The 18,278-nt window shown below is 37.4% G+C and overlaps 1 protein-coding gene across 1 annotated transcript in view; it reads right to left on the bottom strand.

Moving 5' to 3' along the window:
- lekr1 (leucine, glutamate and lysine rich 1) overlaps positions 1-18,278 on the bottom strand; it is a 105,811-nt gene that overhangs the window by 24,862 nt on the left and 62,671 nt on the right. Inside the window, 3 exon segments of the mRNA XM_052018402.1 lie at positions 7,840-8,043; positions 8,409-8,486; positions 14,717-14,798. Of these exon segments, the coding sequence (XP_051874362.1) occupies positions 7,840-8,043; positions 8,409-8,486; positions 14,717-14,798 (364 nt within the window).

Raw genomic sequence — 18,278 nt, forward strand, 5'->3', positions numbered from 1 at the left:
AGCTATCGTTTTATGATAATATTTCTGTGAAGTTCCCGAGGGAATAATGGACCTGATTGCGCTGGACTTGGCCTGTATCTTGCCTTCACCTCTTGCTTGTGCTGTCAGAAGGCCTTGTTCTTAGTTTCTAAATGACTCTGATGCCTACTAATGACACTTAGGAATAATTGAAAAACATATAAAAGTTTTTTAAAAAATAGCAAGTAATAAATATATTTAACGTCACATTCAACATCTATAAATTAATTAGAATCATTAGTCCTAATGAAAGTTTTTTTTAAAAAAGACCAAGCTTCCTTTATTGTTTTAGTGAAGGTCAGCAACCCCTCTGCACGAGACATGCCATCGATGACTGGCATAGATTTAAGGGGCCAGATATAAAGTGTACTGCCCCCTTCAGCTCAGTACGTTATGGAGACCAGCAGATTCCAGTGGTGGTCTTGGAGGTCAGATGTGTCAACTGACCTCCAGGTCAGTCTGTACCTCTGCACTGCAATGTGCTGGTGCGGATGTCCAAAATACATTGACACACACTCAGCAGCTGGCTGGCATTTCTCTAGTGAATTGCAGGCAAGCATTGTTGTGATCTCACCCTTTATTATATTGAAAGTAGTATATAAATGAATATAGTATTTATCACACTTTATCACACTGAAAAAGATCCAATTCTTTTCTCAAGGAGGACCAGAAATATCAAATATTTGGGATCAAGATTACAAGTACAATCCAATTTTCATCATTCTAAGTAGCTGCTGGCATAACTATCATAATTTTGGCAATCAGAATTGAAAATAAAGGAACTGTCTGTTTTGGAGGAAACAGCATCCTGCCCCATGTGGACTGCATTAATGATGAGTATTTCAGCCCAGTACTGAGAAACTAAGAAGTTTTTTGTGTTGGAATTGAGTACTCTGTCACACTCCTGACTACCACATCTGATCCTGCTTATGCATTAGTTTGAACATTTTCTAAGGATGATGTGAGCACTGGATTTTTACCCTGAACATTATACAGTATTTGAAGCTTAGTAAAAGCAAATTTTAAATTCTGTAATGAAATAAAAAACATATAGGAGTTATAATCAGAAGTCTTCAATTACCACTAGTTACTACATCAGTAACCCTGATGTTTTGTTTATCTCAAGCATTGAACATCATGTGCACTATGCTGTTTTGATTATTTGCAGAAACTGCATCTTATTTAATATTGAGAAAGCTCTACAAAAATAAGAGAAAAGCAGAAAATGAATAGTATCATGATGCTAATAGAAAAAAATGGCACAGATGAACTTATTTACTGAAGTCCAAGAAGATATTATTATTGTTTGGAATAATATATGGTATAGATAAGGCAGCAGTAAGCAGGCTACATAACAGGTAATGAAGATGAAAACCACAGGCCTCAAGCAAGAATTTTTAGAAATTTTTTTCTATGTTTGGGTATGCGATACCAACTACCAGAACATTATAGGCTAACTGATGTCTTTAAAATGAAAATAGATCATGTACTGCAGGTAAAATAAATGAAAGGTCACAAAAATATAGGGAATCTCCTATGACATTTCTCAAAGAATGTGCTATTTTGTTGGAAATAAACCCTCTAAATCGGATGTCCCTTTAATGCTAGAAGCTGTAATTGCTATCACTTCTAGAACTAGTGACAAGGTGAGCTGAGTATCTAAATTTTGATTTTGTTTTCTCTTACTACAATTAAATAGGCCCCTGGTGAGACCCTACATAGAGTATTGTTTGTCATTTTGGTCCTTTTCTAAGAAAGGATTTATTTTCCATCAAGAAAGTGCGGTAAAGTTTCACTAGTCTGATTCCTGGGATAGCAGGACTGCAAGACGAGGAGATCTTGGGTCAATTAGATCTAGCATTTGGAACAATGAGTGGGATTTATCTGAAACTCAGGGCTAGACAGACTGGATGTAGGGAAGCTAGTTCCCCTCACAAGAACAAGATTCACAGTCTTAGAATATTGGGTAAACTATCTAGGACTGAGATAAGGAGAAATTTCTTCTCTTAGAGGCTGGTGAACCTGTGGAATTTATTGGCATAGAGATCTGTAGAGGCAAGTCACTGACTTTGCAACAACTACTGAAATGTCCTGCTATCTACAAGCAAAGTGTTAGGAGGACTACATGAGTTGCTTATTCATGCGACAATTTGGAAGTGGACAAAGAATTAAAATGCTATTTTGGAGAGTTGAAGCACTTGCTATTGAATTTAGAAGATCTTGCTCATTATAATCCAGCAAAGTAATTGCTGCTGCACTGTGATGCATCAGTTTAACACCACTGTTGTAATTTTGTCTCAGTCTGTGAAAAATGAAGGTAAGCAATTAATTTGTTTTGCTTTCAAGGCAGAGCAATCCTATTAGACAAGGCAAGTTTTGCTATTGTCTGCAGAGTAACCAAGTTCCATAAACATTTGTATAGCTAGAAATTTATAATTTTCACAGACCCTATGCCTCTGTAGGGTATTTTTGGCATATTCATGGACCTCAGGTGGCCTTAATGAGACCACAGAAATAGACGTTAACATTGCAAATGTCTACATTCTGGAGAACAAAAGCAGACAGTACAAACAGAATGTGGATGCATTCCCTTGACTGCCAGTTGGTGTACTTGTATGTGAGACACCAGCATCAAATGAGATTGTGTTATTACTGGAATACATGGACAGTAGTCCAGTCACAAGCCAATAACTTGCTACAATAACAAGATATAACCCAACACTAATGGGTGTACAAACATATCTAGTATGGATATGAAGGAGAATTTGAAGATAGTACATTATTACCACATTATAGAAGATGGTATGAACTAAGCTTCTAGAATGACACAGTTGTTTGGAGACCTAGAGTTGCTGTTCCATCAAAGGGAAATGAAGATATTCTGAAGCAGTTGCATGAAGGGGACACAAGTATATATCATATTGAGTAAGCTGCCAGAGTTTTTGTCTGTTGGCCTAGAATAGACAGGCAGTAGGAAAACACTGTGAAAGAATGTCGAAGTCCATTTATGGGAAAAATGACGGTGACTGTCATAGTGGCATCAGCTTAAGTGACAATTTCAAAGTCGAGAAAGCTCTTCGCCAGAAATGTTCTTTCTGAGTTGCTTATGATGGACAATAGAAGTAACTTCACTCATGCTGAAGTTGACAAATTCCTCATAAGGAACAGATCAAGCACGTGCATATAGCTCCATATTACCCACGTTCAAATCGTTTGGAGAAAAGAGCAGTTCACTTGGATTGATGGATGATAAAAGGTGAAATTGAGACAAAAGTTGCACAATTCTTATTTCACTTCTGGAATACATTATAGACAACTATAGAACAGTCAACCAAAGGGTTACTGATAGGCAGATATGTCAGACTGCAACTAGATTTGACAAAGCCAGAGTTTAGTGCCACTGCATATTTTAAAATAGACAAAGCAGAAAAAACGATGAGGTGGTAAAGTTATGATCATTATTTCAAGTAGATGATCCTATACTTGTACGAGGTATACAAAAGGAATCTGGTCATTGGAACATTTCTGTGATTGCACTGGACTGGTCTCATTTGTGGTTCATCTAGACAACAAGAGATACTTGATACATCACATGACTGATGTAAGGAGGGAGGACATACCTCCAGATGTTATCATCAACATTGTTTTCAATAAATATGAAAATTGCCAAATACATTGAATTTGTATGTAGGGAGATGTGAGTTTATTGTTAGTTTTATGAATGTAATATCTTATGTATAATCTTCATCCAAATTAAAGGGATTAAGACTCACATAAACAGTGAGGAGGACAGTTAATTATCGTAAATGCTTTCTTCCACCTTTTGTGTGAAATTTGGTCAAATACTTTCTGGAAGATCCATAGAGATGACATTCACTGCATTCCCCTAATCAAAATATTTTGTTCCCTAAATTTAAAAAAAAATCAGATTCTCAAATGTAACGTCATTAAAAAGTCCAAGCTGGCTCTGCTTTATTAGCTCATACTCCTCCAAGCACTTATTGTTTTCTTTATCTCTGATTATTTTTTAAAAGTTAGGTCACCAACCAAGTTAAACTAATAGGTCTGATATGGCCTCATTCTCCTTTGGTACAAGGGTGCCATGTTTGTTTTTCTCCAGTCCTCTAACACCTCTCCGATAGGTAGCTGGATTGGAATATCAAGGCAAACTTTTTTGCAAGTTCCAGTCCAATTTGCCTCGGCAGCCTAAGATGGATCCCATGAAAACCAGTCAACGTTAAGTATAACCAACATTTCTAATACCTGCTCCTTAACAATTTCCACCTTATCCATTATCTCTATCACCTCTGTCTCTACAAAGATTTTTAGCAAGAAACTGTTTCTTAAACAGGGAAATAAGTGTGGAATGGGATTAATGGGATTGTTCTGAGCCAGTATAGCCTTGATGAGTTGAATGGCCACTTCCTAATATTGTATGGAAATAAAAGATCTTAAAATAAAAATTTCACAGGTAGAGGCTTATAAAGTAGTGTTAAGCACCCCAGTCCTATTCTCTACCCCAATGTTATGTAGCAGGGTACAGCAGCAAAGTTTAGTACAAAATAAAGATCAAAAATTAAAAATCTAGTTATTAATAATATGACCATGAAGTTACCTGACTTTTGTAAAAACCCATCAGGTTCCTCAATATCCTTCAGGAAAATATATTTGTTATATTTTGCAATTTAAAAGGCATAAGGGTTGCTTTCTTTTTTTAAATGAGGCACAGAATAAAACTGCAGAGAGTTTATGCTAGAACTTTAGACAAGGTGAGTTATACCATAACTTGAATACAGGTTATAGTTCAGGTCACCACATTACAGAACCACTGGACAGGGTATAGAAGAGATTCATGACAATATTGCCAGGACTGGAATAGTGCAGCTATGTGGAAAGACTGGGAAAGCTAGGGTTTTATTGGAATAGAGGAGGCTGAGATGTAAAAGGTTATGAAAGTCCTATAAAGAGTAAAGAGGAAGGACCTATTTCCCTTAACAAAGGAATCAAAAAAAAAGAGGATAGATTTAAAGTAATTGGTGGAAGAATTAGAGTGGTAATCAGGAAAAATGTTTGCAAACCAGAGGGTGATAGGGGGATAGAGCTCACTCCCTGAAAGGGTGGCTGAAAAGTTTCTTAAATGCGATGAGGGTACTTGGATGTTACTTGAAAAGCCATGATCTGCTGGGCTATGGAATTATGCTGGGTAGAATTTCAACTGACTAACACAATGAGCCAAATGGCCTCCTTTGGTGTCATAATTTTTTTATGATTCCATGATTACCTCCTTGGTATCTAATCAGTCCCACCTCTCATTTTACCAACCAGTTACTGTTCACATTCACATAAAATATTTTGTGTCTTTTATGTTAACTGCTATTCTATTCTAATATCTTCTCTTTGCCTGACTACTTTTTTCCTTCCACATCATTTCTCAGCTTACTATATTCTGCCTTGTTTTCATTTTAATTATCCACCTGGCATGCATTGTACATCCCCTTTTCATGTTTTATGATATTCTCTATCTCTTTTGTCATCCAAAGAACTCTTGGTTTGATCCCCCCCACCCTTCTGTCCTGTGGGAATCTCACTAGCCTATGCTTGAAACTTCTTTAATTAAGAAGTTCCTCATTAGATTACTCCTTACCTTTCTCCATTATCAATCTGAATATAGTGATAAAATGATCATCCTTTCCCAAATGTTTTCCCACTGACACGTGGTCCACTTGGCCCATTTAAATCCTCAGCACCAGATCCACCAATGTCTCTTTCTTTGCTGGGCCAAACCATACTGATCAAGTATGTTTTGGCCCAGCAAAGGACAAATGTTTGATGTCCACATTTTGAAACTTCTGCCCCTCCTTTGACCTCTACTCTAACCACATCTCAATCAATACTGCTGTAACTGAAATTGCCCAGTATCATCACTGCACATCTCTGTAATTTCACTGCAGTTTTGCTCTCTCAACCCCCGCCCCCCCCCCCCCACCACCCCTTCACATTCAGTAGCCGAAAGAGTGCCCTTCTTAACTTCAACTAAATGAATTCTGTCCCTGATTCCTCTGGAACATCTTCTCTCCAATACTATAACATCATCTTTAAATCAAGACATTTACCCCTTAGTGGAAAACAAATAAAAATGTAGATGCTGAAATCTGAAACAAGAACAGAAATGTCAGAAGAATTCAGCCAGTCAAACAGCATCTGCGAAAAGAGAAACCTGTCAACATTTTGAGCCAGTGACCCTTCCTCATAAGTGTTTTGACTGGCTGAGTTCATTCAGCATTTCTGTTTTTGTTGATATTGCCTCCTATGTTTTCTGTACACCTTGCAACCAGGTACACTATGCTCAGCCCTGCTCTTCTTTAGTTTCTTTCATTTATCACTGCTACATCGTATTCCTACTCAACTATTTTGGTGATGAAACTGGGTTGCATACATGATCTTAACAACACTCAGGCAAGGGCTGAAATGGCATGTAAAATTTGCACTGCACAACTGCCATGCAATGACCATCTCCAAAAAGTTAGCATTTTACTGATTCTGCAACATTCTATAACACTATCATCTCCAAATTCTATCACCAACATCCAAGACTAAAACACAAACTCAGCCATAAACCTGGGCAAGGAAAATAACTATTTGAGGTATAATATTTTTGGAAGGGACAGAATGGGTAAGAAAGGAGAAGGAGCTATTAATACTGGTCAAGGATGAAATTCGTATTTACCTTTAGTCCTCTTCTAATTCTGGTAGACATGATCAAAGTCTGCATTGTGCTGTTTCTAACAAAATCCTGTCCAGGACTGCAATCTGGATCCAATTTCATACAGGACCCCAATTTATATATTGAAAAGGCCCATTATCTGAAACTGATGAGCACTTTGGACATTCATTTTAGGAATATTTGTAAAATGGTATGAGACACATTGCTAATGATAACTATACGTAAGCCAACCCCCACCATTCTGAGGTTACATTGCACTGTTAATATTTAATAAGAACACTTAAAATCATCCCAATGTATTTGAAGAACACAGTTGAAGGGATTGTTAGAGTAATACATTGCCCTTGTTGTCAGAAGGGCCATTTTTAAAGTTTCTAATTGGTAGTAATACCAAAAGTAAAATGCTATATAGTTAAAATCATGCAATCATTCAACTGTTATGCCATGAAAGGAGCCCAATCAGTTCATCACATCTACAGTATGTTGGCTTCTAGTCAGTCAATTTCTTTCTAGCTGCATTCCAATCACCTTATTATTATTTGTTCCATTATTTGTTCAAACCTTGATGTGAACATCACAAATGTTGATAAAGGAGATAAATGGCAAATAAAATGATCTGGAATGTTTTAGCATTTGACTAGTGTGTTTGGCTTAATTTCTGCTCTTCTAACAAGTTCCTTTATGATTGAATTCCAAAAAATAAATTTGCATGTTACCTGATCAGTTAGAGGAAACTTGTACATGACCCAGATTTATACATGACCAAGTTAACTGTAGGAGATTTGTAACATACAGTGTATAATATGAATAAATTTGAATTTTGTAGTCTCAAGAAATTACAAGACTCAAAGACTTGAGTTTCAAGGAATTTGTTATAGAAAGTACGCAAATATAATATGCAAATTGTGCAAACATTGCAATTTATCATAGGTAGATGGATGGAAAAGTGGATAGCTGTTAGCATCTACAGGCATGAGGTAGGGACTTGCCAAAGTTGAAGTAATTTGCATGGATAGAAAGACATGCCATGATATAAATGATCTTTTTACATTTTGATGATTATTTCCTTATGTGACAGCAAAGTCACATGACTGTACCTTTCCTGTTTTAATGCAGCAAGCTTCTCTTCTGCTTGACTTAGGGCAGCCTTTAGAGTAAGAAGTTCACTTAGTGATTTTGAAGTTTGGTTTTCTATTTCTGTCTCCTCACGGACTTTCACTTCCAGTTGTTCTTCTAAGCTTTTGTACTTCTGTTCACAATGCAGCCACTTTTCTTCTTTTTCTTTTATTTCTTTACAATATCTGTAAACAAAAACAGGAAAATAAAGTGCAGGCAAGTAAAGTATAGGCAACCCCCCACATCACAGGGGGTGGGGTTGCATTCCTAGAAAACAGGTCACATCGCAATTTTCCATAACACAAAGCCACATCATCTGCGCATGTGTCAAGACATGCGAGTTGAAGAAAATAAAATCTGTGTTGATTTATTTACTTTTTTTATTCACACACATTCGGCAAGAGCAAATTTTGGGAAGTGACTTTTTAATTCTGTAAGGGCAAGTTTCCGTAACCCGATCGGCCATAATATAGGTGTTACCCGTAATCAATATTACTTTATGGGTACATTATTAGTAATACACAACTGCAAATGAAGATCTATCATGTACCTGGATCGCTGTTCTTCATGTGCACACTCGAGTTCATTTATTTTTGACAGAACATCTGCCACTTCTTTTGATTTATTCCTGTGATGGGTGTAAAAGGAACAATGATTAAGTTTAGCAACACCAACATTTTTTTCTAAACATTCATCTAAGAGCTCTGCTTTCCCTAATTCTGGACTCCTGTGCAACCTAAACTTTTATGCCCTTGCCATATCTGAGCCTTACAGTAAGGAGGTTCCTCCCTCATCCACCTTGTTTTTCCATCTCCATCTCATCTTTTAAATTGCTGTTTTAAACACAACTCTGACCAAATATTTGGTCGCTTGTCTAATGTCTAATTACATGTGTTGTATAGTTTCTTTGATTATGTTCCTGTGAACTTCTTTGGGATATTTTACTATGTTAATGATGCTACGTAAATGTAAATTGTTGTTTTCGCATTGTATTTGCAGAGAAGTTCTAACAGTGAGAACTAAAATTCTATGTTTAAAATTATAGCGTGGATAATGTTAGGCAAATACAGAACACTATTGTTCTAGCTTGTTGATATAAATGAATTTTGATTTGTTTAATGATGGGAACAGGAAGGTACTTGAATTGCTTTAAAACAGCACAAGGAAGCTAATCATAGCACAACAATTAACGCAAGAGCATAATGCTATATTCAGAGCAGAATATGTTAATAAAAATTTTGGTATGGATGCCAAACACATTCTATTTATATAGACGAAGTGTGGCATCAATAAGGGTACACACAATGGGCTGGATTTTGCTGGACCATGGATGCCTGTTAGTTAAACTTGCAATTGCATTAGTTTTTTTTATCCTTAGGCATTCAGGAAGTGCAAGCTGATAATGTAAAAGCAAAGGCAACAGGGTGTCTGAGGTCATAGGATAATGAAGTAAACAGAGTTAAAAAATGAAGAGTTTGAATTAGAATGGGTGAATCTGATGTTAAGTCAAGCACAAAAAAGACAAAGTAAGATAAAGAAAGATTGCATTAAGAGAGAGAAAAAAGTTAATGGAAAAGGAAATTAAGACATAATACATTTCACATTTATATCTGCTTACTTTTCGAGCTCATGAAGCTGTGACACTTATGAACAATTATCATGTTGTCAGAAGAGTGCTTACACTCATAATTACTAGATAGCTTGCTTTTGTGAGTTTAGTGTACTATTCACGTGCAATTTGCAGCAACTCCAGAAAAATCACAGTGACTTTCAATGTAAATTGCTATTTTTGCAAAGCTAAGGCATCACAAGGCAAGTTTACTAGCAAATAAGGCTAAATGTCCTGCCTGATTCACAACAGTTTTCTGGAATATTTGGAAAATTTGGTGGGAACATAAGACTGGCATCAAAAACACAATTTACAAATAGACATGCTAATTATACTTTTAAGAGCAAGGACATCTGAAGGAAAAAGATTCCCTGAAGTACCCATTTTAGTTCATAGTATGCTGTTAAGACTCTTTTACATTGGAATGAATCACCCCAGGTTATGTATTACAGGCTATACTCATGAAACATAATGTACAACTGAGGCAATCAAACAGCAGTCAACACAAAAGTCACATTATTTCTCCCATAAAGCATTTTAAATAACTTAACTGTTAATTTGGCTTTACACTTTTCAAATTTTAAGTTCTATGCATATGCAATATTTTGTTTTATTTTTGTAAAGCTTTCTTTCTACCTTCCCAGTATCTTTGTGTGATGCAGTATCAAAAAAGAAGCCATAAGTTGGCATTTATCTCTGTAACTATGCAGAAGTTCTGAACTTCTGCACAGTTGATACCTAATTGTGCTTCAGAATTGGACTCGAGCGGAGGTGTGTGAACTTCTGCACATTTCCAAGCAATTATGCTTCCCTCCAGTTACAAATTGTGATTGTCCTTTTATTGAAGTTGGGAAGGGGTAGACTTAAAATTGCAAACTAAAAGCCACATGCATTTCAGGTAAAGGCTAAAGGAATCTATTGAATATTTATGTTCTTTTGCCATCTTACAGGAGAGACAACATGGATTTACTTTTAAAAGTGTTTCTTAATTCATTTATGTTAATATCACACACGTTTTTTTCTGCACACACACACACACACACACACAATCATTTTTTCTTCGCTGTTCTTTAAAAATAGGTGCAGCTGTAAGTTAAACATGGGAAAATTGGATATTTTAGAGTCTTTGGCAGTTGAGTCTGAGTGTGCTGACTGCAGGGATGAATTGTTCCTGCAAGTTATACTATTGGTATGAAAAATAGCTGGTAAAAACTCAGCAGCTGTACAACCTTCAAGGAAAGCATACATGCTGACACAATGTACTGGATTTGAGCTGGCTGTAGCCAGTAGTTCCAAAGAGAACCACCAGTGTTCAGCTGCTCTCACAGAGCTAGGTCTTGGACTTGCAGACCCACTCTAACGCAGCGACTTAATGAGTGATACGTTATGCTTCCTGTCACTCCACTCTGTATAGAGTCCAGCAGCAGTGCCCAGTCATGTTGGGGTCATTCACTATTATCCTGGGAAACACAGCTTTCCATTTATCTGCCAATCAGATCTGGCTGTGAATCACATTTATTTCAATAGGGATTCTCTACCTGTTAAAGAGGAAGGTAAATATCTTATTTTATTATTTTGCCTTACTTAAGTGTTTTTTATTGATTGGTAAGTGTTTTAACAAGCTAGATGATCTGACCTGCCAGTTCCTGTATTTTTGCATAATATTGGCTGTGATGCCATAACAACATACCAATGGAGTTTGGCCATCTACTTCTCTGTAAATGGTATTTGCAACCGCCATTGACACAATTTCCTTCAATTCAGAGGTAACTGACAATGGTGTTTCTCAGCTGTGCGCTTCTTTGGGATAGGGGTCAGATATCTGGCCACTTATCTGAGCTCAGCTCTGCACAGTAAAGCATTCAGTAGGGCAAAAGAACAAGGCACAGCATTGGGGTCACTTTGAATATATGGAAAGGAGGAGAAAGTTAAAAACTATTTAGGCCCTGAAACTGTCTTGTTTTAACCATTTCGCCAAAATACAGGTCCTCCCCAGGTTAGGATAGGGCTCCGTTCCTGAGAACTGTTCGTAATCCAAACAGTTGGTAAGTCGGAAATGTGACCGCGAACCAGAAGATGCCTGCAGAGGTGGATTATCCCACAGGAATGGATAATCTGGACAAGCATTTTAAATCTCATTTTCCCATTCTTAATAATAAATCTTATATTAACAAATTTAGCCTGAGCCTATCTTGGGCTAATACTGATATTCTTTTAAAAGATTTTACCGAAGACAAGGTTTTAAGTACTATTTACAGTACTGGCCCAGACAGCGTGTCACAAAATGGACATCAACGTCTTAACCAGAACGTTTTTTTCTTGGGTCAATGAGGCAAAATTCCAGTTAGTGTCAACAACAGTCACCTGCAGCCCTGCAGCAGCCAGCAAATCCATCCCAGCAGTCTCCCAAACACTCACTTGTATGTACAGACTGTACATAAGTCAGGCATTTGCAACCTGGGGAAGACTTGTACCTCTGACTGGTTGGGTGGTTATTTACTGGTCTCTTCTCAGATATTGTCTAAATGGGTTTTGGATAATGGCAAGTGGAGACAAATAATGCTGGAGACATCATTAACAGATAAGAAATTTCATTTCCCCACTCTCACCCATAACCCAGGCTGTGCTAAAGACCATTCATTCCTGAAACTCACTCAGCCAGAGGCCTCAGCTATTCAACAGTCAAGTGAGCCAAAGAATTTTGGCACTGCCTGGATTGCCAGTAGTGGAGGCTACCCGCTGATACAAAGGCCAAGAGGTTCCAAGTTCTATGTAAGCTCAGCAGTGCAATGAGGGATGAGCTTGAATTACCTGAGGCAGGTGGAAGGTGGGAGGAGAAGCAATCAGCATACACCTCCACTGAGGTGATCATCTTCCACCTTTAGTGCAGGTAAGTTCCAGCAGTTACTTTCATAATTATTGGTCAGTGGGTCAGTTAATCCAACTCAATATGTATGCAATGAACTTTGTTTTTTTTTATTATTTTTAAGGTTTTTTTGAGTGCTTACATCATTGATAATGGACATTTAAGAATGATTAGAACAAAAACTTCATAGGCTTTGACAAAAGGTAAAACACAATCCCTAGCTTTGCCCATGTCAAAATCTGTCAGGCATTGTGGAAGTGGAGCCAGAACACTTGAGGTCTGCTCTTCACTGAGGGCTCACTTTACCTCAATGCTATGAACAAAGCTATGCTGACTATCCCTAATCCAAATGTTGGATCACCCGTTTCTGTGCTGTATAATTCTATGAATCTCTATGAATAAGATTGGCACTCTGCATCCAAACTAGATCAGTGCAGGAGGTTAGGGTCCTTGGGTAGTAATTTCATGTGGCATTCTAGCCTCAGTACAATCTGGCCCATTGTTCGTTTTTGCTTCCTATTCCAAATGATTTTTCTACTGTTATCAGATGGGCACAATATTTTCTACATTCTTGTTCTAGCTGACACTAACCCATGCTGAAGTACTGGACAATATGCATACATTTTGCAGAAAAAGAGTTTTTCCTAATTTTTTACTTTGTTATACAAAATAGTGAATAACAATCAGTTTTTGTTGGCTCTTGCTATTGCATTCTTATACATTTGTGATGTAGTGCCACATTCTAAACTGAAGGCAGAATGACAGTAAGGCACTCTCTTACACTTCTAAATGGAATATGTTGGCCTCATTTCAATGCTAGCACTCTCTCGACTCAGATACGATGGATTCAAACTCTGTTCCAGGATTGAGCATCTAAATTTGAGTTCCTAATCTAAGATGATACTTCAGCGCAGACAGATGAGACAATAAACTGTGCCACCATCTGCCTATTCAATTAGATACACAAAATCACTAATTCAAGACAAGCGGGGAGAGGGCAGGGGAGTGGTGGAGGGTTCTTGTTAAATGTTTAATCTTTCAATAGCAAGCAGGTTATCAGGTCACCTCATTATTGTTTGTGGGGCCTCTCAAGGTGAAAATTAGTTACCATTGATTACACATATGTAAAGGTACTGTGCCATTGCAAAGCCTGCACAAAAGGCAAAAAGCTTCTTTTCATTTCCTTACCACCCACATTCTTTGTATCATCACTTGAATGTCAAGGAAATTGACAAGCAAATAGAAACCTATGAAAATAGTAGAATGTCTTGATAGCTCTTAATTATTCCCAAAACTCTGATTAATAGCCAAACATAGTTTAATTTCACTTTTTTCATCCATTACATAGTAGTATAATACATTTTCTAGTGAACCTGTTGAGGTTAAAGGAAACGGAAAATTGGACCCCCATTCTGGTCGCAAATCCAGTCACATTCCTGACCCCTGGTGTTCCAGACCCCAACCTGGCTCCAGCACAAATCCAGTCCACAGTGTGGACGCTGGCTCCGGATCTGGCCAGATCCATTGCTTCTACTCTGGACCCCCAACTCATATTCTTGACTAATGAGTGTGCCAGATACCAGAGCATTAGGATTTCTGAACAATTGGATGCCAGATTATTGGAATTTATATATATATATATATATATATATATATATATATAGATATAGATATATATATATAGATATATAGATATATATATCAATACCTTTGAATTCAGTTCATACTTTGGAAAAGTAATTCTAGAGAAAAATTAATTATAGTTATTTATGGTCATGCTCTAAGAGTGATACAGCTTCTGCAGGGCATCCTGTGCTGCAGCTCAAGAAGATTATAGGTGTGCCATCCCATTTGCCATAAGGGGAATTATAGGCTGTGCTGCAACTTCCTAAAATACACATCCCATAAAGGCTGCTCCCAGTTTATGAGTGGAGAGTGAACTACAGTTTAATTGTCTGTGTAAAGAACTTCATATTTTTCATCCTGGAGGTGTACAAAAGAACTCTGCATTGGTTACAAAATTTTCAGTGGTCTACCTTGGTACTGTTGCAGTATTGTGATGGTTAGGAGATACATGGGGGCTGGGATTTATAAATCCATAATCAAAAAGAGCTAACCAGGAATATCTGAACTTACTGATGATAAATACTTAAATTCTAGAAGCAAACACCATAACCACAGGATTTGATAAAGCCCAATATTTCTGCCTCCATTATTTGTGAAAAAGTATCAAAATGACATGTTTGTAACAAACTTTCTGTGTATCAAGAAGTTAAAAGAAATGGATTTGTAACATACCATGGTCAGGTGACAACAAGAAATTGATTCACAGATCTTTTATTTTTGTATAACTAAAATTTTTAGATGCATACTCTGCACTCACAATAACAACTCCTTGTAATGTTCCATTTCTTCAGTAACTTTTTGGAAATTGAGCTGCTGAGTAATAAGTTGATTTTCTATATCTGTTGGAAACAATAAATGCCAATGTTAACAACATTACAAATATACACAGAAGCATGGCATATGTGGCAGAATTAGGCTCATTCAAGATCACGTAAAGAAGTCTAACCTTTGCATTTCCATTTAACATACTATGACAGTCTATGATAATTCACTGTGAATTAGCTTGTGTAACAGAACATTCTCCAAGTTCACCCTTGGCATAGAGAATTCTCATTGACATCTATTATGACATATGCTTCCGTTTCACTCATCAATGAAGCAAAATCACAAGCTGTTTTCTAATTCTTAATTCTTCATGTATTGTAAGAAATCAGTAAATTACCATCAACAAAGAATTGTTGTGGAATAAGCTAACACAAAAGGAAGTTATATGACTTATTTTGCTTCTGTTAGCTCTGTTGAAAGAGCTTTCCAAATAGTCCTATTTGCTCTTTTTTCCTCATAACCCAACAAATTTTCCCCTTCAATTATCTGCCCAATTCACCCAAGGTGGATTAAAAATAGTGAATGATGAAATTCACCTCTTCTTTCCTGATTCTTTTACTGATCAGATTAACCAACCCATCCACCAGTGGGAATAGTTCCTCTTTATTTACTCCATCAAAATTCTAACTGAAGTTCCTAATTAAAAGTATCATTCAGGTAAATTTCTTCCATGACCACTCCAGGGCCTTGACATTCTCTTCCTTATGTGCAGTGCCAGAATTAGATATGATACTCTATAAATCACTGGTTTGGTATTAGTTAGGGTGCAGTATGACTTCCTTTTAGACACCTTGAGAACAACTGTAACCCCTAAAGATGCGCAAGGAAAGTGGGACAGGAGAAGTTAAAAATCAGAAAACCCAATGCCAATCTGCCTACAACTTCTGCTTTTAACAGAAATGGGATGGAGTGCCTTAGATTTTATCTCTGTTCTGGCTGACTCCATTTCCTGGACCCCAGAAATGAAAGGAAGTGAAAATTATTGTATAGAACAGATAAATGTTTCTGCATTGTTTCTGGACCAAGTAAAGCCGGACCTAATAACCTACTATACTTGCCTTCTTTGGTCCCTCAAATCTGACTCCATCCCACTCCTAATCCTACTCCCAATGTCTGATTTTTTTAAAATGTTGTCTTGGTGCTAAACCTTCCTCCAATCCCCTGTTATTGATGGCGCTTATGCTACTATTTGTAAAACCAAGAGTCCTAAATACTTATTTATTGCCTCATTCAACTTGACCTGATTCAGTCAAAGAGTTGTTCATTTGAACCACCAAGTTTTCCTGTTCCATTCCATCTGAAAATGTATCATTTAATTTATTCTCTTTGTCTTCATTCCTTCTCCCAAATGCATCACCTTATCAGTTAAATTACAAATTGGTGGGAGGGAGAAAGGAACACAAGTGGTGTGGGTTACCGGAAGTTGGATTTTCTGGTCCACCAGTTCATCTAGGTTCTCTCTCCTTCCATTTCCCCCTTGCACCCCCCCCCCACCCTGTTAACTGGATTCGTCATCCCTCCACCCCACCCCATCAACCACACACTGATTCACCTAGGTTTCTTCCCCCGACCTTTCCTGTCCCCTACCCCATCTGGTTCCACTTATCACCTTCCAGCCTCCATCTCTACCTTCCCCTCCCCTTCCCCCAACTGGTTTCATCTGCCAATTATCACCCACCTGCTTCTACCTATCACCTACCAGCCCCTGCCTCACCTCTCCCTCCCAGCTTTGTGTACTGGCTATCTTCCCCCTACACTCTCAGTCCTGATGCAGGGTCTCAACCCAAAACGTCAACCATCCCTTTGCCTCCATAGATGCTGCTTGAGACGCTGAGTTCCTCAATCATTTTGTTTTTTTGCTCCAGATTCCAACAATTCCAGTCTCTTGAGTGTCCTGCTCCCACATTCAAAGATTAAATCTGAGGAATAATGCAAATGTTGTCCAACCTTCCACCCTTTCCATTCTTCCCTTAAAGAACCATGTAAGACACTTTAAAGATACAATTTCATTATAAACAACTGTTACTAATCTAGAAATTGAAAATCAAGAACTACAGATGCTGGAAATAAAAATGGAAAGTGCTGGAAAAATTCAGCAGGTCAGGCAAAGAGAAACGGAATGGAAGGAATGAAAGGAAAACAAATGGAAAGAGAAACAGCATTAATGTTTCAAGTCAAAGACCCTTCATCAGAACTGGGAGTGTGAAAAGAGAGGAAGGGGGCAAGATGGATAGCACAAAGAGAAAATTTCTGATAGGGTGAGGCCAAGGCCACAGTTTATGGAGCTGTCTGGCTGCAGGTCAGAGCTGTTGCTGAACCTGAAACCACAAAGGGAATACTAGAAATGTATGGCACATTAGGCAGTCTTTGTGGAGAAAAACTGCATTTCACAGCTTTACAAGTCCCTTTGTTCGTTTTCTTTCTCTCTCCCTCTCTCTGTTGCTCACCACCCTCATTATAATCAGACAGCTCAATAAACATTGAAATCAGCTTGGCAAACCTGGCTTCGTCCTATCAAAGATACTCTGTTTGTCTTATCCATCCCTCAACTACTGTCTCTGCAAATCACCTTTCCCAGTTCTAATGAAGGGTTTTTGACCCAGAATGTTAACTCTACTTCTCCTTTCCCCAGATGTTGCCTAACCTGCTGAATGTTTCCAGCATTTTCCATTTTTATTATTAAAATAATGTGCAAATGAATGTATTTGCAATAAATACATGGCAATTGATTTTGCATGTTTTGTTTATTCTGCTTTGAACTGCCTTTTACTTTGAAATATGCTACCAAAGTATCTTGTTAAATTCTGATAGCTGCAGCCTGTATGGTTAGCTCATAACTGATGGAAACTTGTTACTAAGACTATGTTGGCCTTAACACTAAAACCAATGCTTGGATCAAATTCTTATTTGCAAATTCTGTGCACTAGATACTAGTAGCAGGGCAAGTTGCCCTAGTCTGGCTGGGACTTCCAATAATATTTTGTATAAAACATTACTTGCTCTAAATGCCAAACAGCTGTGAGGACAGAGCAACTGGGTTAGTTCCAATACCAGAAGCAACAGTGCAGTGTTATGAGAATCCTATTATTACAAAGACTAACTTAGAAGTAAATCAATTTCGCAATAAGGACCAGCCAAACCGATAACCTTGGAGAATCATTTCCCATTTTAAACAGCTGTTAACATAAAAACTTTTCATTAACATAGGACTTGTGTCATGTTTAAGAACTAAATTATTTTTGAAGTTTTAACCATAACATCAGCAGTTTGAGATCTACACACAGCAGAGACGAAAGTTTTTTCACCTTACCACTACCTGAATGAATTTTGGAAATGAAATAAATGTATACAAAGATGTAATCCTATGAATGAAATATTCATTGAGATTCCATCGGCACATACATGACACGAAATTGTTACTTTTACAAATTTTTTCAGCGGAGAGGTGGTTTGAAACTTGATGATAGTTTAATTAGTTATGCAGATGTTTAGAA

The sequence above is a fragment of the Pristis pectinata genome, chromosome 6, assembly GCF_009764475.1.
Source record: "Pristis pectinata isolate sPriPec2 chromosome 6, sPriPec2.1.pri, whole genome shotgun sequence".
In the NCBI taxonomy this organism is placed as follows: domain Eukaryota; kingdom Metazoa; phylum Chordata; class Chondrichthyes; order Rhinopristiformes; family Pristidae; genus Pristis; species Pristis pectinata.